This window comes from Mizuhopecten yessoensis, unplaced genomic scaffold, assembly GCF_002113885.1.
Source record: "Mizuhopecten yessoensis strain PY_sf001 unplaced genomic scaffold, ASM211388v2 scaffold309, whole genome shotgun sequence".
Lineage (NCBI taxonomy): Eukaryota > Metazoa > Mollusca > Bivalvia > Pectinida > Pectinidae > Mizuhopecten > Mizuhopecten yessoensis.
Genome location: NW_018403482.1, coordinates 276,602 through 302,359, shown reverse-complemented (window position 1 = coordinate 302,359; position 25,758 = coordinate 276,602). Strand labels below are relative to the sequence as shown.

The following is a 25,758-nucleotide window of genomic DNA, read 5'->3' as shown; positions in this document are numbered from 1 at the left end:
ATTAATTTGTTTGTTTAACGCCACAAAGTTAGCATTGCTTTACACTTCACAGCTGCCATTGACCGCAGAGAAAATTGGCGATACACGGAACGAACTCCGGTTATATTGATATTAGGCGCACTAGTCGGCGGCGGAAATTAGATCTAAACCAACGTTAATACAGTCGTGTAATCGGCAACCGTTTATGTCATGGGGAGGGTTATGTATGGTCGTCTTTCTTCCTGTTTAATTATTTACTTAATTATTTATAATTATGAACATCAAATACCGCACTTCTTGATTTACAAATTTATATAATGTGAATATCGCTTAACTGTTACTTTGCTATTTTCATATGAACTTATTTTCAGGGATGCTGTTATCGACCCTTAGGTATTCAGTGCAAGAAGGTTGAACTGGGTACAAGTGTTAAATCTATTACTACGTATAGTGCTTTAACATGTAGGAGGAGGAATTAATGGGGGGGGGGGGGGGGTCTTCTGGAAAATTAATACAGAATACATACACTGGTGCCAGTAACCAGAACCAATTTCGGGTTAGTGTTATGTGTTTCAGGAATTTTGCAGGTTGGTGATTCCGTGAACCCAGCGTGACAGATCATTTCTAAGCATATTGACAAGGTCACTACTGGGGAACTACATTGTTAACTCCAAGGTCACCGTTGCTAACACAAGGGTAACACTGTTGGAAACATTTTGATTACACTAGCATATAACATGTTATATGTCATTAAGAAAACCGATTGGTACAAAACAAACAAAATATTACCCATTATAACAACTGCTGTTGTCTCGTTATTACGACTAAAGCATATCATTATAAAGAGCTACGTCATCGCTTTATTATGTGTTAAGTTATCTCGTTAGTGTGCCTAATTTACATTGTGCTCTTGTTCAGTGGTGATGATAGCGTGCGTAGGGAGAATTTACTTTTGACATTATTCGTTTGACATGGTCAACACATAACGCTATTTACAGTGTACAGGAACTAAAAAGAAGTTATTTCCACACAAAAAGTAATGAAGATATTAGGAACCTCGGGGGAGAACTAACATTAAAGCAACAAAGGTGACCTTACCCGATATCATCTCCTGGCCAAAAAGGGTACTTCCTTGTAACCAACACGACCTCAGAACTGTCACGAAATCAGCTGACCCTTATCTAGTAACTTCAAAGATCTTTTTATTGTCTGTGATGAAATAATCGCCTTAACGTCACTACGGTGACGCACGTGATACATGCCAACTATCTATCCTAATCTACTTACATCAATTTCAATATGGTAATTGGAGCATAACATCTTCATAAATAACGTTCTTTGTCCTCGCCAGTCCTTGTGATGTGTTTAGTACATTGTGTAGTGTACATATCAAGGTTTAAAAGCCACAAAAGCAGTTATCAACATCCACATATCAACAAACTTTATAACCGTTACATGATAACATCGTCACCTTATTAACTTACCCGATTACACTTTTCTAACATTGTCCTGATATTGACCTCCTTACAGTTTTATATTAAACACCTTTCACATTTAGCTAGATGTCAGCGGGTTTATAAATTGCCTTAACTATGAACTTTTTGTTGCGCCTCACAATATCGCAGATACTGTTTCACTTTTGTTTTGATTTCTCATCAAATCACGTTGAAATTAATATCCGATTTCAATATTCTGTAATGATATTAAAAGAATGGAATTTAGTTGTTTTTTCAATGCGGCCGCCTAACAATCTGTTTGCACGCAGTATGATTCGCTATACTGAATGACCACCGGAATTTACACAGAATGGAAATATTGTGACAATTATTTTAAGTGTTTATGTATGTCGAAGTGTATATTTCCAAGAGAAGTGATACTGTGTTGATGCGCTGTTTTTTATTCTTGTATGCAGATGTCATATCATATTTTGTCTTTATATGTTAAGGTTGTAGTATGTTTTGTCCTTGTGTACTAAGGTTGTAGTATGTTTTGTCCTTGTGTACTAAGGTTGTAGTATATTTTGTCCTGATGTATTAAGATTGTAGTATGTTTTGTTCTTGTGTACTAAGGTTGTAGTATATTTTGTCCTGATGTATTAAGATTGTAATATGTTTTGTTCTTGTGTACTAAGGTTGTAGTATTTTTGTCCTTGTGTACTAAGGTTGTAGTATGTTTTGTCCTTATGTACTAAGGTTGTATTATATTTTGTCCTTATGTACTAAGGTTGTAGTATGTTTTGTCCTTGTGTACTAAGGTTGTAGTATGTTTTGTCCTTGTGTACTAAGGTTGTAATATATTTTGTCCTTATGAACTAAGGTTGTTGTATATTTTGTCCTTATGTTCTAAGGTTGTAGTATGTTTTGTCCTTATGTACTAAGGTTGTAGTATATTTTGTCCTTATGTACTAAGGTTGTAGTATATTTTGACCTTATGTGTTCAGGTATTTGTTTGAGATAATTATGGTATTCCCCTCGGTCCCTATCGTTTGTTTTTCGTATCATTCTGTGGAGTGTTTGTTTTCGCCTTGGGTTTTTGTTTGAGATAATTTTGGTATGCCCTTCTGTTTTGTTTTCGTATAGTCCTTCGGAGTGCCTGAGATTTTATTTAGAATATTCAAAGGAAATGACATGTATTGCTCTACATTAAAAAGTTGTCAAAGGTTAAATTCACAAAACTAACCTGAAAGTATAGCAGGAGCAAGTCCTGGCTTCGCTTACCCAGGTTCATGGAGCCTGGGGTTCCAGGGTTTCAATCACAAACAACTCACATAGTGTATAACATTTAATACATTTATTAGATAGAGCATATACACATACATAAACAGACGACACAAGCTATTCAGACCCTACCCAGCTACTACTGGGACATGTACGGGAAAGTTGTAAACAAACACACTACATGACGGTATAAACACAACGGGCAGCTAGCAAGGCTTTCCCCGGACAGTCAGACACACACAAACACCCACCTAGCACCACGGACCGGTCATAAGAAAGTGACAGCACAACACATGACAGAGAAAGAGAAAGACGGAGATACCCAGCCGAAGCTATTGGTACAGCTCCACAAGTTCCCATGTGCGGGTATGTTTTGTAGACCACGGTAGCCAATCAGAAAGGTTTTACCAGAGAGGAGGGGTCATCCAATGAAAACACAGGTTACTAAAGTAAGGAAGGAAGTTAGAAAGAGTAAGAGCCCGGATAACAACACAGAGTCCCAATAGCAGCGGTAACACATACGTCGAACGCCCACGGTAGATATATGTGATAACTTTATTATAACCCTTTCATACAAGCTTTCACCCAGACACTTTCACCAACACAATCATTATATATATAAGCACTCATACTCATTCGCAACCACCTGGCCAGGTTTCATAATACTCTCGACATTCACACAAGAATAGAAGTAAAACCTTGTTGGTGAGTTTTGCTTTACTTCAATGACAGAGTATGTATCTTCTCTCACCAGGAGGAACTTTTACTTCACAGCTCCCAGAGGAAGTCAGGCTAATTCTAAATTACGCAATACAGCGGATAAATGGCTGGCAGGGTAAAATAACTGCCGATAATGGCATTGTAATTAGATTGGGGTGATATGTTAGAAGACGCTTCATATATCATCTGTTAAGTGCAAACTATAAATTTATGTATGCCTTTTGAACAATCCCCGTCATTTATTGTCTCGCCGTGATATAGAACTAAAGCAAACAATCACATGGTAGTGCCCGACTCCTTATTAATTATTTATAAGGAATTAGGTGTTTTTCCGGTAAATTTTCCCGGATTGTTTATTAGTTTATGCCTTTCGTGGTCGATATCCCCCAGACCACTATTCCCTGGTGTTAGGAGGGATCAAGCAATGAAATAAGGCGGGCAACGTGTTGCGAAGGACACTTTTGTACGGTCACATGATCAAGTCTTTGTATCACCAGGGTGGTCCGGTGCGGATGAATCTGTCATGTTAGGTCTACTTAGAAATAAGGAAATAACAAACATTGTTTATGCATAGACCTGAAAATGGCATTTCGTTCATCAATGTGTATCGCTGTATACTATATCTATTAAACTCTGATAAACACACAAATACCCTAACAACCTGTATATTGATAAATAGGGGAAGTTTCACTACACCAATACCTAAACAACCTGTATATTGATAAATAGGGTAGGGTTCACTTCACCAATACCCAAACTACCTGTATATTAATAAATAGGGGAGGGTTCACTACACAAATACCCAAACAACCTATATATTGATATATGGGGGAAGTTTCACTACACAAATACACCAACAACCTGTATATTGATAAATAGGGGAGGGTTCACTACACAAATACACAAACAACCTGTATATTGATAAAAAGGGAAAGGTTCACTACACCAATACCCAAATATTTTCTATTTATAGTAACGGTGACCTTGACCTTTGGACCTGAAAAGCAATCCAAAGCAAGCAATTTTAGTAAGGAGGCACCGTATGAAGATTGAGTTCAATAAACCATTAGGAACTCAAATTATCGCACGGAAACATATTTTCTATTTATAGTTGTGGTGACCTTGACCTTTGACCTTCGGACCTGAAAAGCAACCCCAATCAAGCTCCATAGGTACAGAAGCACGGTATGAAGTCACAACAACACAAACCAACTGTATATGGATAAAAAGGGGAAGTTTTACTACACAAATACAACAATGTGCACAAACAATCCGTATATTGATAAATAGGGGAAGTTTCACTATATAAAAACACTAATAATCCGTATAATGATAACTAGGGGAAGTTTCACCTCACACATACACAAACAACCTGTATATTGATAAATAGGGGAAGTTTCACTTCACCAATACCCAAACAAACCGTATGTTGATAAATAGGCGAAGTTTCACTACACAAATGCACAAACAACCTGTTTATTGATAAATAGGGGGAAGTTTCACTACAAAAATACACCAACAACCTGCAATTTTAGTATGATAGCACCGTATGAAGATTGAGTTCAATAAACCCTTAGTAACTCAAGATATCGCACGGAAACAGATTTTCTATTTATAGTTGTGGTGACCTTGACCTATGAAGTCTGAGCTCGATCAACCTAAAGAAACTGTTGATATAAATGTGTTTAATGCCACCGTTTTGTTGGTGACTGTGACCTTACCATTCATTTACTGAGTTTGTAGCGCAAGCTATTTTGTGTTTCAGAATTACAATTGCTATTACTAAAACTAGAACCTTGACTTTGAGGTATGAGTCTTGAACAAATAATTAAAAAGTTTTCGATAGAATGCCCTTATTTGGCAATGAAAATGGGGCATAACTCTGCCGAATAGTGTTTGAATATCACGATTTTAGCACTCATGAATTCAGGTAACGAAACAATAAAGAAGTTTAATAAAACTCGGAGAATAATTGTTTAAGTTATCGTGTAAAAAAGGAAAAATTAACGGCAAAAATAAAGTACAGTGTTGCTATGTTCATTTGAATTTGAAATTTGAAACTCGACAAAAAACCCGAACTATATGTTGAACATTTTTGCTTCTAGCGTTACCATACGAAATTTGATAGGAATTGATAAAAATAAATAAAAAAAAAGTTCTTGCATTTACTACACAATGCGCTTATTTGGCAATAAAACGGCATAACTCCACCAAAAATACACGTAAACTTCTGAAATGCAAACTCGTTCGAGCTATATTGGTATGTAATATGTGTACCGAGTTTGAGTTCAATATACCCTAAGCAACTCAAGTTATCGCACGGAAACCTTGATTCGGATGACGCAACCGACGCCGCCGACAAAGTAATACCTATAAGTCGCCTCGGGTTGCACAGGCGACACAAAAACAACAAAACGAAAACAAAAGCAAAAAAAACGCTAATTAACAGAAATTTATTTCATTATTTCGGTTTAGAGATTAATCAATTATTGAACAGAATTTTTCCCCAAATGACTAACGACATAAGAATCAAAATACGACAGAAAATAATACATCACAGTGCCGACCAGGAAGGACTAATCATACTTCTCATAAAATCCGACAAGGATATGATATCTTGCCTTCGGAAGTGTCATCTTCCCCATCGAATGTCGTAGCTCTTCTTAAACCTCTTATAGTATTATAAATAGTCAAATCTAGACATTTTATGGATAAATGATAATACATGTTATTATTTTTTCATATTATTCCCGATAAGTGATTGGCCAGGAGTGCATCACGTGTCCACCGATAAACACCGATATTGGCTTGTAGCGCGTGATTTTTGTTAAAGGACTGGGTGTTTCAAAAATAGAATTATGACGTTTCTTCAAACAATACACCGTCCCACTTCCGAAGCTTTTTTGTTGTGGGTTTTTTTTTTCAGATTGCTTACATTACTATTTTGTAAAATAATAAAACAATTGTAGCCTTTAACTTCGGTTATTACCTGGATTTATCGACCCGAGAAAGGAAATATTGACCTCGGACGTCGATAAATCCAGGTGTCCGAGTTCAATATTTCTTTTCTCGGGTCGATAAATCCAGGTATCGACCTCAGCCAAGGCTGTAATTGAATAATGTTGATGTACATATATAGAGGATATATAATGTTATCTGTTAAATCTTATAATAGTTTCACTGCCACAAGAATTAATATATTGAAGTATTGATCTACAGGAGTGCAGTTATAATGACATTCATTGGAAAAGCATAAATTTTGCGTATTGCATTTTTATAACTAACAAAAATATCAAATTGATATTTCTCACAGCAGTAAAAAAATAAACGCTTTTTAATGATTAATAATTCCGGATATTTGGCAGGTGTTTTTTTTTTTTTTTTTAAATACAATGCAATGTTGCTCTGTATAGAGAATACTAGATGAGATTCTGTCAACACAATTAAGCGATCTTGATATCAATACAAACGGTATTATGAGATCGACGTCCATACAAATTACCAGGCAAGGTGCATTGGCCACATAGAAGGCGAGAGGAAGCTGTTGTCCGTAAACATACCTCAGTGGGTTCATGCCTATGCTGAGTGTAAGATAAGGTTGTTGTACTTCCAGCGGTGACACAAAGCCCATATCGGTACGGACATTCATGTGATGTTGATGTTTAAACAAATACCAAGATGAAGAGATACGCACACTAGTTAAGGCGAGAGGAGTATAATGCTGATGCAATAAGCCAACTGGGGTGAATGGATATAAAATACGCTGTATCTCTGAAGTCCGTACCAACAGCTGCTGGTGATTGGCGATGACTGTTTAAAAGACTAGGTAATATTGAAGTTTATTAATTATGAATGTTTAATACATTTACCATGAAGCCGTAATGGGTTCCCTATACGTAAACAGCAATGCTAATATAATGTCACTAATCTTCAGTGTTTACTCACAAATCATTTCAAAAAATCCTAAAGCTTCTTTCAGAGCGCTGTAGTGCATTTTAGTTTATATTAATATATTTACATTTGCTCTGCATCCTTCCATTGCAATGCACGGAGAAGGCAAATGTTGTTATGAGACTATAACAACATTTGCTATTGCAACGTCATTAATCTCTATTGTGACGTCATTAATCTCTATTGTGACGTCATCAATTTCATTGTTGTCTAAACTTCACTTGCTGTTCAAAGAACTGATCGAAATAACAATATAAAGCGTAACTACTTAATCAAATTAAGATGAGAATAATGCCGGACTTTCTTAAGTTTGTCATCAATAGCAATGTATGTTATAGGACCATAACAACATTTGCTAAAACATTCATCGTTTAAGTAAAATTCATAGAATAGATATGTATATTACTACCAATTCTTGTGTACTAAATACATATGAAGTTGCTATGACACTTATATACAGATATTTATATTACAACCAATTCTTGTGTACTAAATACATATGAAGTTGCTATGACATTTATAAACAGATATTTATATTACTACCAATTCCTGTGTACTAAATACATATGAAGTTGATATGACACTTATATACAGTTATATATCAATACGATTGAAGTAACTTTTGAGTGATTTAAATTTATCTATTATAGTTCGCACTCAGTGAAAGATATTTATTTTTACTTTGGCCGATTTTCTGTTGATTGGCAGAGAAGACGGAATATGGTTCGGTTGCAGTGTTTCTTTGATAAATACACTTAGTTGTTTTCATAACTTCACCATTGATAATTGTATTTTTAGCAAAAAGTACCAGATAATAACAAAAGTATTCAAAATGGCCCGCAGTCTTGTTGTCAAGTATGACGCCAACAGAACAAGTATCCACAGATTATGCTACTTTCTCACGCCATTGTGCAGAAACTTTTTTGTCATAATAATTCAAAACTTTAAATAAATTAAATGTGTAACGATTTCCCCTTACAATTCATACTGTATTCGTATAACAGAACAAACCGATATTGAAGAACTGACATACGAGTAATTACAGAAAGCATTGAACTGGACACAATTAACTATATACCTCATTGTCAGTCAAACTGGACTTTTGTTCCACTGTCTCAATGAATATTTCTTGCCGGCATTAACACGCAGACGTTCTTCATTTTATAAAATATTAATTTTCTGTCAAAGAAACAGATTCTTTTATATTCAAAATTGCAGGAGACCTCTGCATGTATAAAATGCCGTCGTAGTACACATCGATCGTTTAATTTGAAGGTCAGTAGGCGATTGACAATGACCTTGAAAAGTTTAAATGAATAATGGATTTTTTCCTTATGATGTTTCTGGTCGTGACCGAGGCAATTTGATACTGTTTTTTCTGTCTTTTAGATGGAACAATATCTTTGTTTCGCAAGTGGATTAAGCCAAAAGTGATAAAGAAACTACTTTATACAGTTCGACATGATACCGATGTGGTCATGGTTACGTATTGACGTTGTACATGATACCGATGTGGTCATGGTTACGTGTTGACGTTTGGCATGATACCGATGCGGTCATGGTTAGGTTGATGTTTGACATGATACCGATGTGGTCATGGTTACGTGTTGACGTTTGACATGATACCGATGTGGTCATGGTCACATGTTGACGTTTGACTTGATACCGATGTGGTCATGGTTACATGTTGATGTTTAACATGATACCGATGTGGTCATGGTTAAATGTTGACGTTTAACATGATACCAATGTGGTCATGCTTACATGTTGACGTTTGTTGCAGAGGGATAAATATACAATATTATATAGTTTCCTGTTGACTATCGTATTATTTCAGTATTATTGTACAATACCGATAAATAAAACACTCGTTAACACATTAATGATAATTATAATAATTCCAGGTTCTTATATACCGCATTGTCACAACCTAGTTCGTAGGTCGTCTCAAAGAGGTTCACAAATTATTATCCGTGGTTAAATGGCTTTTGCAACCAGCCAATATCTTTCTCAACTCCCTTGGGCGCATACAGCCGGTGCTGCCATTTCGGCGCTTACAGCTAGAATTCAACAATTCTAGCATTGACCAACCACGTACTCATTTACAGCTGAGTAGATCGGACAATCGGAGTAAAGTATCTTGTTCAAAGACGTGACGTGACTCGAACCCGCAACCCTTCGGACACGAGCCCGGCGTCCTACCACTTTACTACCGTGCCTTCATATTGAAGAACTTGACAGAAAACAAATCTACTGTTTACACTTGTCTATCTTGACACATCTACCACATTAACCTCCATTTGCCCCATACCAAACACCTAATGTTTCTACTTCCTTCTCTCTCGTGACACACATACCGTTTGCCCTTTACTAAAATGTGTTTTGCATGCTTTTATAGTGTGAGTGGACAATTATTCCTACCGTATGGCTCTTGTACATAACATTATGAACAGAGCTAAGACGTTAAACCTCAATAAAAATACTACAATGTGGCGTTATACTACTTTACATGTAATATCTTTGGCGAGTTTTCTGTTACAGTTACACACTCAGTGAACTGACTTAAACGTTTCCCGTACACTCTCAATAAAGTCACATTAACACGTATGCTGGCATTTGTCTTATGTTATTTGAATTGCCAAACTTTTAATGACACTTAAATACAAAAGTATCAAAATGATGGAATACAAATATTTTCGGGAAACTGTTACAACAGGCACCAGATTATTTGAACAGTTAGTTTATTGTATCGTTGCATAGATAGTTGATCTTGGATGGACTCCTAGGTAAAAAGAACGGTTTTGTAGCGGCAGCTGGTCCAAGGTTCTCCTCAATGGATAAAACAGTGTTAATGTTTATACTGTAAAATGTTACCGTCGATGAACTGTGACTTCGAGGAGGTTTTCAGAACATTTGTTTATGTTCCTTGGAGGAAGCAAGCGTCTGTTTGGATACCGTAGCTAATTATTCAGTTTCATTTTCACTGCAAAATATTAGGGTGATGGGGGCTTCATTGGGTTACGGACTTAAATGTTTAATGAAAAAGTATGGAGTGATTTAGTCACATCGCCTATTTTCAACATTGACTGGTCGATGCTGTCTGACCGTCTGAAACATCTCAATTTGTTTCTATCTGATAGACAAAGTAACTCGGAACGTTTTTAGCTATATTATTATTTACGTACACGACACGTCAGTGCTCAGAGGCCATTCATCTTGATTCTTAACACATATGTTATTTCTGATAAAAGTTATTTTCAGAGAATGGTGATTTTGTATTTAAACGATACAGATAGTTTTCATTCTTTAAAAACATACTGAGGTTCAATCAACCCTCTGAATGACGATATAGTCAACCTAAAGTTGAATCCCCTTATATGTCATTTTTTTAAATCCCAATTAAAGATAGCAACCTATATAACTTGCATTTGAAATTAAGCTCCGCATGACCTTTGTATACAAATAAACTTTATGTCCATTCGTAGCATTTAGTTGGTTCGCAAATGAGATTGACATGTTATAAGTCCAGTGAACTATTTTACGAAGACTTTAGTCTTTATGCCCTAAGATTTACACATTTTAATAGCTTATGTACAAGTTTTATCTCTTCCAATTACTGTACATATATAATTTCGATTTTTTTAATTTGGGTCTTTGAATGTGAATGATAAGGAGGTTGGGTATGATAGTTGGGACTTAGAGTGACTATAGTATCTTTTACATGGCTTGTTGAACCTTAACATATAACGAATATGAGTAGTAGTAGAATGGAATGAAACTGTGTCTACACACCGTATTTCTTAATGTTTGTGTCCTGACATAAGCTCGGTTTGACTTGAAGATGTCCTCATTGTCGCTGTTTACATTGTTATATACATCCAACAAACAAATCTAAGTTTGTTCGCGCCCATTGCCTTTAGTTACTTTGACACCGGGTACAGCCGTCAGGTATATTATTTATATGCATATTACCTGTTTATATAAATGCTTTATATATTGTACATGACACATCTTGTACCTATGCTGAGTTCGTTCGTGGTAACGTACAGTCCTAAACAAAGGAGAAATAAGGCAGACACTAAATTATCCGGCGGCTCTGGTATGAATAGCGACCTATTTCAGAACACGTCGAGCAGACAGTAGAGTAGCATGGGGTGAAAAGTTATAACAATGCCTTAGAATACTGAACTTCGCTGTGGCTAGACTATAATAGTAACGGTAGCTTCCCGAATAACACTGGATCCTTGCAAACGTATGTAGGACAGATGAGCAGTGTAAGGTGCAATACAACCTCACAATCCAGTTTCTGTGTTGGACGCATGGTAAAACATAACCAGTTCAGTCAAAAATTTGTCACAGTTTTTTTTAGTAATTCCAAAGTTTGTTCAGCTATTGAGAATGATTTGTGAGTTTGTATCCGATATAGCATACCACTACTAACAACGACACAAACGTGATAACACTGCGTTAACAGAAAATCAGTTAGAAGTCGTGTTTTAATTTGGCCTGTTTGATATTGTTTAACCGTTATTACTGAGGGTTTGAATGTGTTGTTTTCCATGCGTTATTCAGATCAATAAAGCCCACATGCACCAAGCTTTATTTTTAGATCCCTGGAAGTAGGATTGTCATATCTTTGGAAGACAGATTATTTCGAACCCAAACGTGCATGTCCTCTTGGAGGATTTCGGCCAGTCAACATTGTTTGTATTTAAGAGCGGATTTTATTCTTTTGAAGATACAAACCACTTATTTGTTTAATTTGATATGCGTCTATCATTGAGCTATGTAACTATCATGGTTAAGGTTATTAACCAACATTAAAATACCGTTTAATTCATATAATAGCAGGACGTGGAACGTCAAACATATTTAGGTTGTTTTAAACGGTCGGAATCGTGTTCTTCACATGATGTGTCATATTATTTGTTTGTAACATGACACTCTTAATTTTGTTTCAAACCAAATGAGTTTTAATAAATCCATAGCAACTGCCTGTGCAGACGACAGGACCAACATCGTTCCTGCTAAAATTTTAGACGGGATATATGCGTGCATCGCGTTTGATAAGCATTGTTTGGATTCAACTCATCACGTAATTGATATCTAATCTTCAGTGTTAAAAAATATCACAGTAAGATTTTGTATTACATATTTTTTTTATTTTGATCAGGTCTAAATTTTCTGAACCGACGACTTGCTTGAGGGATAACTTTTAAAGAAAGTCACCTGATAGAAAAAGAAAATCTACAAATCCGTTATAAAGGGAGAAACACCACCGATATGCAACAAGCCTTATTCAGTATTTAAGGACTTCCGGGATTTGTTTGTTTCAGAACTATCAGTTTCCTGATAGACATCATTTTCCTTGAGGAGGTCTAAAGTAGGGGTTCTTGCTTACTCGTTAGCGCTATAAAAGAGTGGCTGTATAGAGTTGCTAAGCATGTGTACCATTACTCTTGGCTTCTGGTCGGTAATACTTGGTAAATGTACAGCTCAGTGTAGAGGGATTTTGCACATCACCATACATCTTAATACTACATGTACCACACGTAATGTAATCATAGTCAATTTTGGTGAGACACTAGACGATTATTTTGATAGTCGTGGAATCTTCACAGTTTGAGAGGAACGAAAACAAAAAACTCGTATTCAGTAGAAGAAATGAAGTCCAATTATTTAAATCATCGTTGCGGTTAAGATAATTACATTTGCTCGCGATGATTAAAACCAAACCAGCTTCAGGGTATTGCTTTTGACCAAGAAAGAAATCTCCACAGTCAATCGATCGTAAAATTTAAAAGTTAAATTTGCAGATGAGGGCAGTGATCGACAACAGGCAGAGGAAACCCGTTTCAGGAAATCTGTCCGTTATATGTGACTGTGATATCAGATTGCAATTACTGTTTAGTTTTACTGAGCATCCGTGTTATTTAACACGCCTGGAAGTTTAATGATGCAAATGTAGCTAAAATTACTCGATAATTTCAGGAAAAGTCGAAGGCAAGCTTCAAAATATGGCGTTTCCGGTTCTTGCCATATGAGTCCATTTCCTTTTTTTCGTGAGGGGTTGGGCATTATTTTGACAAATGGACTTTCGGGGCGTCGGGGGTTGTCTTTTCTGTATTTTGTCGACAAAAGACGATACCAAACATTCTGCTCCAATAACAACAGTGGTAGGGTTTCTGTTTCCTCCCTTTCTTGTCGGGGGGATCCCCAAATAAACCCATTGTTAGGATCGTTGTCACCTGACATAATTAATTGAGTCTAAACAGATTTCGTTGATTGTCTTCATCTATATTCATTAAAAGCGTGTACGAGCTAATATTAGTTTGTCTGCTTTGAACAGTTCGTTAACTGTGTGTTGCTTATATAAAGGGCTGCCTAATATGTTCATATGACTGACCTTGGACGGTAACCAAGGTCAAACGAGACCAATGTCTCAGCAGACATATACCGTCGTTTACCAGCACGCTTAAACAAAAGACAATCGGTTCATTGAACTGAATTAAAAAGATCCGTTTTCAAATTCATCGAAAAATTTACTGTAGGCCTATACCATGTGTGCATTGTACATACGATACGTGCTCGGGTGTGGTAAACAAACACCGACTTTTTGCTTATGAAGAAAAACATAGGGTAAGAGGATTAAACATGAAAGCTAACTTTAGTTCTAGTTCCACTTATCGGTTTCACCGTACTTGTGTCAAAAATCGGTAACTGATTGATCAGTGGTGTCCCCGTTGGTTCAAGTTAATCAAAACATGTGCGAATTCGGATCCAGAACAATCAAGTATGTGTGTAGCTGGACGAGGAAAGATTGGAATGGGGGCCTCAGTGGGGAAATCAGACTTCACAGGAGTCGGTCAGTCCTACCTACACTCGATAGACATGTAAAAAGCTTCCATTTCTGATCGCTTTTTCTATCGCGGCTTTCACATCTGATTGAAATTGAAAAGCAATAATTTAATTCCAGTCGTTAAAATTGTTAATAAAACTTTTGATGTTTTTGGACAGGTTCCACTCGGGATATAGTCCTTGTCTCAGGAAACCAAACACTTGTTATATATATATATGTCCTTTCTTGATCATGTTCTTTAAAATGCAACTTGAAAGAACCGGATATTTACACTAGCCCAATATGTGCTTGTAATATAAAGGATAAAACTTCCGCATGCTAATCAATTAAGGCTCCTGAAAATAATTCAGAAACAGTACGGATCACAGTGTGAGCATTCACAGTTACCCAAGATTTTGATGTTGTAGATCATGTTGAAGGCTTCATCGGCAATAATTCCGTCAGTTGGTCTGTTCAAATCACAGATTTTTTCTTTAAAGTGTAATGTATTACTTAGTGCGCCAGTGCATATGGTAATTGAATGGGGTTATTGTAGGAGTTGTTTTTGCCATCGTCGCAATATAGTCAAATCGATTTCACCGTCAAACACTCCCCGTGTGTTTTTAGGAATCAATGGGTCGTTTGGCACGTGAGGATAACAGATGCACGTTACAACCTACATCAAGTGCAGTAAGATTAACACGTGTAATAATGCGTGGCTGCTTTTATGTTTCAAATAGGAAATGTTCATTTTAAACTTGTACTTGCAGTCATACAGTTTCATTGTAATTGTAAGTGTTCACATTTTAAATTTGTTACCGGTATATTGTTAATATATCGTCAATAAAATTTCTGGTGTTAAGAATATATTAAATTGTCTATTGTACGCATTTCATATTATGATATTATGGGTATATGAAGCTGATTCCGTATTGTTCTGCTGGTTAAGAAAGCGTTATGATTTATATATTGTATATATGCCTCTACCGGTGTTTAATGACACAGAACTGAAATATTTTCAATCAAGCTCATAGTATAGATTATTACTGTAAATTCAAATATTCAATAGTCTACCGAGAAATTGATTATGGTGTATTTCAAATAAAAGGCATTATTGTCAAATAAAAGGACATGTTTATTCTTCAATATAGTTACGAAAAATATTATTCCGTACTTAGGTTATATTTAATAACAAAATTGGTACGGTTTTTGGAGAAAAAAATATTTCCTGTTGGTCGAAAAACAATCAACCATTAATTGAAAAAAACATAACACCGCATGCAAAAAGTGCACGTTTCCTTCCAAGTGAAATTTATAAGATACATTATCTAATTATAGCATATCAATATTTTTTTTCTTTTTCAGTTGATAGAAACTATTAATTCCCTTATTATGTTTATATTTGTATTTGTTTAATGAATATATTAAGAGCACTAATTCATAATAATACATTGACTTATTTCTTTTTTTGTCCTTTAAGGAAACATCTCAGCATAACATGTTTCAAATAAAGCTGAAATTAATCTATCAATTCCACTCCAAACAGATCAATCCTGCATTTGTTAATGAAAATATGACGTAGTCGTCATTTATTTATGGAAATCCCGTAAAATGTCAACAAAATACAACAATCGTTTTGATATACAAATACAATCCTCATTTATGCTAATTATCTGTGGCGTTTGGAATTCAAATTTATTCATCAAATCCATTTCGATTCATCAAGAACATATTAACGCTATCTTCTAACTTGAGCAGAAAGGTAGAGATGTCGCAATAGATATGCCATTAAGTTACTAGTCAGTTTTAGATAGATACTGGTATAATTTATAATTGGTATGTCCTTTGTTAGTTGTAAGGACATTATAACCAAATGTAAGATTATATAAATCCTTATCTGTGTGTCACTTCATATTGCTTGTCCTATATTGATTATTGGAAATGTTGGCGTTATATTAAAATTTCCACATTGTCCTTCTAGTAGCCTGATGTTTTAGACCGTCTGCATGTCTGACTGTCTCCTAATAGTTTCGTTTCTGTTCCCTAACTTTGCTGGAAACATTTTTATCAGTCAGTCACATATACTTTTTGGACTGTTCTGCCAACGGTTAAAGGCCTTTCAAATCTCAGTTTTAATAGCATCTTAACAATCCCTCATCTAAAACTCCTCTCAGGAGTTATCTCCCTTACAAATAACGAACCAAAGAACTTTCCAATCCATTGCAATATGCCTATAAATGTTATGTGTAAATATAACGCTTTATTTTAATTATTATAAGATACAAATACAGAAATGATATGATTGGTCAAAGTTTACACTGAATGTGGTAATCAAAACTAGACGATATTGAATGTACAATTTGTGAAAGAACAACTAATTGGCTCATTAAGATTTTTTTAAATATGTGTAGCAAGTTCCACTACGTTGTTTTCTTCAAACGACTATGTGACCACCACATCTCTGGCGGGGGACATACAGATAAGCAGAGTGCACAGCTTGCGTTGTTGACATTCTAAACAGTTGCTTAAAGGTTTTTGCCGCGAATTTTAAGTCATCGTGTACCGCTGTGTCCACATAACGATCGCATCGGCGCGTAGTTAGAAATGGTCGAACAGAAATATGTATATAATAATACCTGCGTCAGATGCGTATTTTCTCAAACATTGCTGTTAATACTTGTGTGAAATAACAATATGTTCAATGTATTTATTTCTTCGTTTGGTATTAAAAGTGAAGTTATTACATGTAGCCTCTGACAAGTAGGAGAACTGATGTGAGTTGTGACAGCCGCACAAACGAATGTATTAGATAATAGCTCGGCACATCTGTCACAATTTCTTACAAAATCAAATCAAAAAGTCAGATGAAGTTTACGATTAAATTTGAGAATGTATTTCCTAGGTTAGTCATACATAAATATACCGAATATTGTGTTATATAACACAGTCACATGGGGTACTTCATTACTGTGTGGAAGCTAGGGGGGTAGACGAACAGATCCAATATGTCCCTACCAATGCCCGACTCATGGTTAACCACACACGCTTTAGGGGTTCTTCTTGTTCATTATTAAATTAAGTCATCGCTGGGTTCGTCAAATATAAAGTTAACATTGATATGTGTTATGGCACCATAACACGGTTGTTCCATTATATTTTGGTTTTCATTGGCATCCAAGTTAATGCGACCTGAGGCAATGACCATTTTGTTGATATTTGGGTCAGAGAAAGACGTGGCGTAATTAAGATGAACATCAAACTCATTAATGTAACCTAGATATCAGCTTGTTCCGGTGCACTGGAGAAGATGACTTAAGAGGGACTTGGAACAGTCAAATGACTCCCTATTGACATGTCTAACTGGGTGATCACTCCTTGAAAAATACCCACTAATTCAATAATTGTCAACATAAAGTTGGTAATACAACCGTGTTTACGTAGAGTATATTCATATGTTAGGCCATAGACCGAGTTTCATTATAAACGGTTCTTGCCTTTTCGACCTTAACAATCGTAGTTCACCATTAAATAGAACCATTTTGTTTTCGTTGATATCTTTGAAAAAGTGATGCAGAACTTTTTGGTTTTTTTAAATATTGTCAGTTATTCCGAATCATGTTAGACAGCAACGTTTCTCATAAAAGAACCTAGCTTCAATTAATAAATCAGACAACAGGAAAAGATCAGGCTAGAGATTCATAATTATTAACCGTTTCTAAAGACAAAGAGACTATTATCATGTTTTACACCATGTTTTAAAACATATCCCTCAGCTGCTGACTCAAATATGGAGAAAAATGTTTAACACGGGTATTTGAGTACACAAAGAACGGACATGATTCAGCACACAATACACACCACTCTTAATGACTCGAGTTGTGTTCTGTTTAATCGTAATGTCTTTGTCATGTATTTTACAGCTATTAAGCGTGGTTGTACTTTCAGTTATTGAGTGTCCATTATATCAAATAAGTATGTCCACTAGAAAATTCGGCAAACAAATTAAGGGTATTATAATGGAATATGATTCTCTGTACATTGTCCATGATTGTGTATATATGTAATGTATACTGATGGGCCAATGGCCTTAAGTTTGAATAAAACTTGAAACTTCACTGTCATGCAATGGACGTGCATGTACCTATACAAATCTCGTTGGTGTTACAGGAACGAAAACAACAATCATTAATAAGTCATTGTTGTTGTTTTGATAGCTTATTTTACTGTCAATTCTGCCTAGAAATGTATTTGCAGTTACTGTTTTGACAGCCATTTGGTTTGGAGCCGACGTAGAAGGGGATATATTTAAACATTGGAACTCTGATATTTGCTAACGTAATGGTGACAGCTTAGTGGCTTCATAAATCGGAAGGTTGTCTCGAAAAAATGACAAATATTATCGTCTCTATTAACGGAAATCAAACAAGTGATGATTGCTTTATATTTTATATCCCACAGAGTTAAGTTTATTCTGGTGTGTAAAATACGAGCTTGAGAGATAGGGAGAAAATCGTATTTGGGAATAAATTCAACAGAATAGTTACAAATAATTATGAATTCTCACCAGATTTATGTCTGCCTTTAAACATCTCCAGAATATATCAAAGAAAATTATCGCTCCTTCAAACATATGGTCCGACTTTTACGTTCGGAATTGTGATGTTAGACGTCAAAGTGTTACATCTGAAAGTGTTGTGACATCACACGGGGGTGATACTTCTTCATACTATGAAATTATCAAACATTAACCATGACCAGGAGGCCAGGAAACCTTTAGCATTTGTGGGATGAATATATATGTATACATAAAAAATATGTAAAGTCTCTGTGATGGTAAAATATTGAAGAAATGACAAAAGAATTTCTGAGTATTTCCTGGTGCACTTTCACCTCTTTAGAGGTTCATCAGGGGAAATAGATATATAATTAGGCCACCATCTTTGTTGTTTTTAATGTTGACGCCTTCTCATTGCTACATGTGTAGCTGTAACAGGTGTCTGTAAGTGTCCAGAACACTGCAGTACGTCTGATCACTCGAACTCAAGAGAGAGCACATTACACCACTACTGTACTCATTGTAGTGAGTACCTGTACGATACAGGTTGCAATACAAAAAGCACTTAACGGATCAGCTACTCTGTATTTCCAGGGGACTGTCACCCTTTAACATCCGCCATCAACATTGCAGTCGGAGACATAATCATTGCTGTATGTTTCATACATTGCAATCTGAATAATAGTAATTAAGCAGTATCAAACGTATACCTTCATCTGAAGGCAAAGTCAGCACAATATTTATATATGAACCTTAGCCTAAAGGTAGGACAATATTGTGACAGGGACTAGATAGCACGATATTGTTGCGACGACTTGTGGCTACAGATAGCACGATACCGTTGCGCGGTTTTGCGTAATAAGGCTACAGATAGCACGATAGCGTTTCGCAGACGTGCGGATTTTTCGCAGACAAATACGTCTTCATTTGCTCTTTGTTTATTTCATAGAGATAGTACTATTCATCAAAACATATTTGCGTATACCAATGTCTCGTTCTTATGTTTCAGATGGCCATGGCGGGTGGCAACCATAGTGTTACATACCTGGACTACAGGAACTACATGGATCCACTATGGGACAACCTTTCACAGGAAGCAGACACACTGATGCCTACCGATACCAAAGGATTTTACGAAACGGCTAGGACACTGCGAAACGTTTTTCTCCCAATTATCGTCATTATAGGACTTACCGGAAATACCGTTACCATAGTGGTGTTTATATCTACACACATGAAAAAGTCCTCAGCAACAGCGTTCCTGGCAACGCTAGCATTTGTTGACAACGTTTTCCTCGTAGCGTTGTTCACAACATGGTTCGACGGTAGTGTTTCAAACATCATTAAGACCGAGGGTGTATGTCAGCTTCTTGTCTATGTAACGTACGTGACAAGCTTTCTGTCGATCTGGTATGTGGTAGGTTTCACTGCCGAAAGATATATCGCAATCTGCCATCCATTCCGAGCTCCCATTGTTTGCTCACGATTCCGGGAGAAGATTTATGTGATAATTCTGGCTGTGGTCGCGGGTGTGTTGTATAACTATGCTCTGTGGACTACTTCCGTGGTGGAATTAAATGGTGTATATCGCTGTGGGTACAAATTTAAATACATGAGTTTGCTAGAGAAGGTGACTTGGATTGACACCATTATTACTATGATCATACCGTTCTTACTCATTCTACTCATGAATATAAAAGTCGTATGCAAAGCTGCTGCCTTTCATCGGAAGCGGAAACACTGTTTAAAACCAACTGACTCGTTCAACTCTTCAATTTCAAGAAGTAAAAGTAGAGCGCTACGCAGCAAGCCTCAGATGCGTGTGACGCGAACACTCGTGCTAGTATCCACAACATTCCTGGTGCTCAATTTACCAAGTCATGTGCGAAGACTGTACACGCTCATTATTTACACAACAACCCAACAAGAGACTGAAATAGCAATGTACCACTACCTCCTGCAGGAAATCACACAACTCTTGTACTACTCAACATTCAGTGTTAATTTCTTTTTGTATGCCTTGTACGGTAAACATTTCCAAAGTAGCCTTCTACTCATGATAAAATCTATCAGATACCGGATATGTTGTCGAAAGTCGCACATACACCTCAGCAGGACACCTAGTGCAAAGGGGGTATTGTTATCAGCGAGTAATTCCAGACTGATCAGCATGGAACTAAAGCAAGACATCAAATTCACTCTATCAAAGGGGAAGTAATATACTTATTGTAGTTATAGAATTACTTCTACACGATGTAATGTACCAACTTACATCATAGTGATGTCGCTGTCACCATAGTGATGTTACTGACACTATAGTGATGTCACTGTCACCGCAGGGATGTCACTGTCACCACAGGGATGTCACTGTCACCACAGGGATGTCACTGTCACCATAATGATGTCACTGTCACCACAGAGATGTCACTGTCACCATAATGATGTCACTGTCATCATAGTGATGTCACTGTCGCCATAGAGATGTCACTGTCATCATAGTGATGTCACTGACACTACAGGGGTGTCACTGTCATCACAGGGACACCACTGTCACCACAGGGACACCACTGTCACCACAGGGATGTCACTGTCACCACAGGGATGTCACTGTAACCACAGGAATGTCACTGTCACCATAGTGATGTCACTGTCGCCACAGAGATGTCACTGTCATCATAGTGATGTCACTGACACTATAGTGATGTCACTGTCACCATAGTGATGTCACTGTAACCACAGGGATATCACTGTCACCACAGGGATGTCACTGTCACCACAGGGATGTCACTGTCACCATCATGATGTCACTGTCACCACAGAGATGCCACTGTCACCATAGTGATGTCACTGTAACCACAGGTATGTCACTGTCACCACAGGGATGTCACTGTAACCACAGGGATGTCACTGTCACCACAGGAATGTCACTGTCACTATAGTGATATCACTAACACCACAGGGATGTCACTGTCACTATAGTGATGTCACTAACACCACAGGGATATCACTATCACCATAGTGATGTCACTGACACCAAAGTTATGTTACTGCCACCACAGTGATGTCACTGTCATCATAGGAACATCATTGTCACCATAGTGACGAACGTGGTCAGAGGAAGAATACTGAAAGCCTATTTACATGCCAATGATCTTACGATATTGTGTCAGAGAAATGAAACTATAATATTACAGAAAGCATTTAAGGCATATTAAAATGTCAGGGGGTCGTTAAGGACGTAATGAAGTGACAGGGGATGGTTAATGGCGTAGTGAAGTGACAGAGGTTTGAAAATGGTATAGTGAAGTGACAGAGGATTGTAAAGGGTATAGTGAAGTGACAGAGGCTTGTAAATGGTATAGTGAAGAGGCAGAGGATTGTAAAGGGTATAGCGAAGTGACAGAGGCTTGTAAATGGTATAGTGAAGTGACAGAGGATTGGAAAGGGTAGAGTGAAGTGGCAGAGGATTGTTAAGGCCGTAGTGAAGTGACAGAGGATTGTAAATGGTAGAATGAAGTGACAGAGGATTGTAAAGGGTATAGTGAAGTGACAGAGGATTGTTAAGGACGTAGTGAGGAGACAGAGGATTGTAAAGGGTATAGCGAAGTGACAGAGGCTTGTAAATAGTATAGTGAAGTGACAGAGGATTGTAAAGGGTATAGTGAAGTGACAGGGGATTGTAAAGGGTATAGTGAAGTGACAGAGGACTGTAAAGGGTATAGTGAAGTGACAGAGGCTTGTAAATAGTATAGTGAAGGGACAGAGGATTGTAAAGGGGATAGTGAAGTGACAGAGGATTGTAAAGGGTATAGTGAAGTGACAGAGGATTGTTAAGGCCGTAGTGAAGTGACAGAGGCTTGTTAATGGCGTAGTGAAGTGACAGAGGCTTGTTAATGGCGTAGTGAAGTGGCAGAGGATTGTTGATGGCATAGTGAAGTACCAGAGGATTGTTAATGACGTTGTGAAGTGACAGAGGATTGTTAATGGCATGGTAAAGTGTCAGAGGTTTGTTAAGAGAGTAGTGACGTATCAGAAAGTTGTAAAGAGCACAATAGTGCTCTGTCGAAGAGGAACCCATACATTTTGTTGACGTAACTAACGATAAAGGTGGCGTATTGTAAGAGGAATGCGTACGTCATACTGACGTTACTTATAACAACAGTGATGCTTCTGGGAAAGAATACAATATCCTGACGTCACTAGTAGCTTTAGTGTCCTATTAGAGACGCCACAAACACCAACAACACTTTTGTATCATAAAATACCTCATACTGCATACTAACATAACTACCAACAAAAGTGGTACATAATTAGAGGGAATGCATGCAGCAATAATGTGATGAGAGAGGATGGTTACACGTGTTTAAGGCCATTGTGTTAACGCTCTAACCGTACGTCCTCTCCTCATTAGCGTTTTTTATTTCTAATATACAAAAGGGATTACGGTATATGTTATAGTGCTAAAACGTCATGTTTCTATTCTATTGGTTTCTAATTAGGGTGAACGAGTCAATCACGCCAGCATTAGACGTATGACTCGGTGACTAATCACCGTGGAAGATACATTTACAACGACCAATCATTTCAATGTCGCTATCACTACGCGTCAGTCGTGTATGATACGGACGCTCGCTCCCTGTAGTTCTAACCACTTCACGTCTGTCATGTGTGATAAAGACGGTCTCTCAATATGTTCAGCGGCTCTGTCAAATTTCAGAAACAATTTTAGAAAGTAGCAGTTGACTTGAATTGATTTTTATTTGAATGAAGATGATGGGCAGGCATCATTACGAAACGGAAATGCAAGTCATTTTTATTTGGAATCACAGTTGCACTGAACACTGTACAATGGTGATGATATAAATATAAAACTGGGTAACAAAATCGTGACTGATATTCGACTCCGTGATTGTTTATATTTGGTATTGATATACATTCCTATGCATTCAGAAATGTAGGGGAGTGTATGAAATGTGTACATTTTAACTCGTAAGATATTTATTCATTATAACAGTGTTGTTTGCTCTATGACCTATATGTCAGTATGCGACTATACACTGTACTATCTAAGATGGTGACGTTCGTGTAGTGGGTTAAATGATGAGATGATGATTGTGTTTACAACGAACGTGAAACTGGTGAGATATACACATATCATGATTAAGTGGTAGATGTGATATATAGACAACACCATACTTATGTGAAGACGAACGCCAGTGCATGTAGAGTGCTGATGATGATTTCAATTGTGTAAAACTTAACCAAACGTTAAGTATGTATTACTATAAAGGCCTATTTGTGATATTGTTTTTTTTTTGTTTTTGTGTCACTAGAAATATCAAAGACCTGCAATAGCGGATAAAACGACGTCAATTATGGAAAGTGACGTTCCATTACCATAGCTCAAAGTGGCGCTCAATTATTCAGAACTCACTTTGTATCCGTCTATTTCGTCAATTACAGATCAAATACAGGTAAAACGTTTGGCTTCAATAGGAATATATTGTAATGTATATTGTATAAGATAATTTGTGTATTAATACGTTGTGATTGGTGATGTACAACACACTTATCTATCACAGATGCTGATGGTGAAATACACATGTGTGCGTGTATTGCAGTGGTGTGATTTATAAGGTTTGTTAAAAATATGATCTTTATTTATTTTTCAACAATTTTGAAGCAAATTTTTCCAACTTATATTAATATTGCTCTAGTTGGCGCGGACAGAAGCGCGCAGAGAGGTATAAATGCATAGTAATATAATGTGAATAGTAAGGTGTAACTGTACGTGTGTATTACTGTGATGTGAATGGTCAAACTGGTGTATCACTGGTGTGGATGGTCACACGGGTGTATTACTGTGATGTGAATGGTCACACGTGTGTATTACTGTGATGTGAATGGGCACACGTGTGTATTACTGTGTTTAGAATGGTTAAACGTGTGTATCAATGCGCTTAGAATGGTCGAAAGTGTGTATTACTGTGATGTGAATGGTCACACGTGTGTATTACTGTGATGTGAATGGTCACACGTGTGTATCACTGGTGTGGGTGGTCACACGTGTGTATAACTGGCGTGGGTGGTCACACGTGTGTATAACAGGTGTGGATCGCGAATGCAAATTTCTGCGTGTTTAACAATGGTAGGAGATACATGTGCGTATGTATCACAGAGATGCGCGTTTATGTGTGTGAAGGTTAGGTTACACGTGTGTATCACAAATGTCAATGGTCAGATACACGTGTATGTGTGTGAAGGTTAGGTTACACGTGTGTATCACAAATGTCAATGGCCAGATACACGTGTATGTGTGTATCTCACTTTGTGTGTCATTCAGATACAAATTGAAAATAACTATGTTAATATTATGATGTTGTTCGATTCCTTAGTTATGATATTTGATTAGGTTGGTAGAATTTAAATCTGCACACACGTTAAATTCAGAGACTGATGATGCTGATGAGGATGATAAATATGACGTTGTTTAATGGTATGATAATAAAAGTAAGATATAGCTGTGGTGTTTGTGTTTTATCTCAACTGTCGTCCACTGGGCGGGATTGTGGGTGATACTCTGATACGTGGCTTGTCCTTGGGCGGGATTGTGGGTGATAATCTGATAGGTGGCTTGTCCTTGGGCGATATTGTGGGTGATAATATGATAGGTGGCTTGTCCTTGGATGGGATTGTGGGTGATAATCTGATATGTGGCTCCTCCTTGGGCGGGATTTAGGGTGATAGTCTGATATGTGGCTTCTCCTTTGGTGGGATTGTGGGTGATAGTCTGAAATATTGCTTGTCCTTGGGCCGGATTGTTGGCCATAGTCTGATATGTGGTTTGTCCTTGGGCGGAGACGTGGGTAATAGTCTGATATGTGGTTTGTCCTTGGGCGGGGTTGGGGGGGATAATCTGATATGTGGCTCCTCCTTGGGCCGGATTTGGGGTGATAGTCTGATATGTGGCTTCTCCTTTGGTGGGATTGTGGGTGATA

At 37.0% G+C, this 25,758-nt stretch overlaps 1 protein-coding gene across 1 annotated transcript; it reads left to right on the top strand.

Moving 5' to 3' along the window:
* The first annotated feature begins 19,775 nt into the window (after positions 1-19,775).
* LOC110446225 (cysteinyl leukotriene receptor 2-like) lies at positions 19,776-20,986 on the top strand. Its single transcript, XM_021491268.1, has one exon. It carries the CDS (start codon positions 19,776-19,778, stop codon positions 20,976-20,978), a length of 1,203 nt encoding a protein of 400 aa, XP_021346943.1. The 3' UTR covers positions 20,979-20,986.
* The last annotated feature ends 4,772 nt before the right edge of the window (positions 20,987-25,758 follow it).

What these genes read in the sequence shown, in the direction of transcription:
- LOC110446225 (XM_021491268.1), top strand. Translation starts at nt 19,776, where the DNA reads ATGGCGGGTGGCAACCATAGTGTTACATACCTGGACTACAGGAACTAC.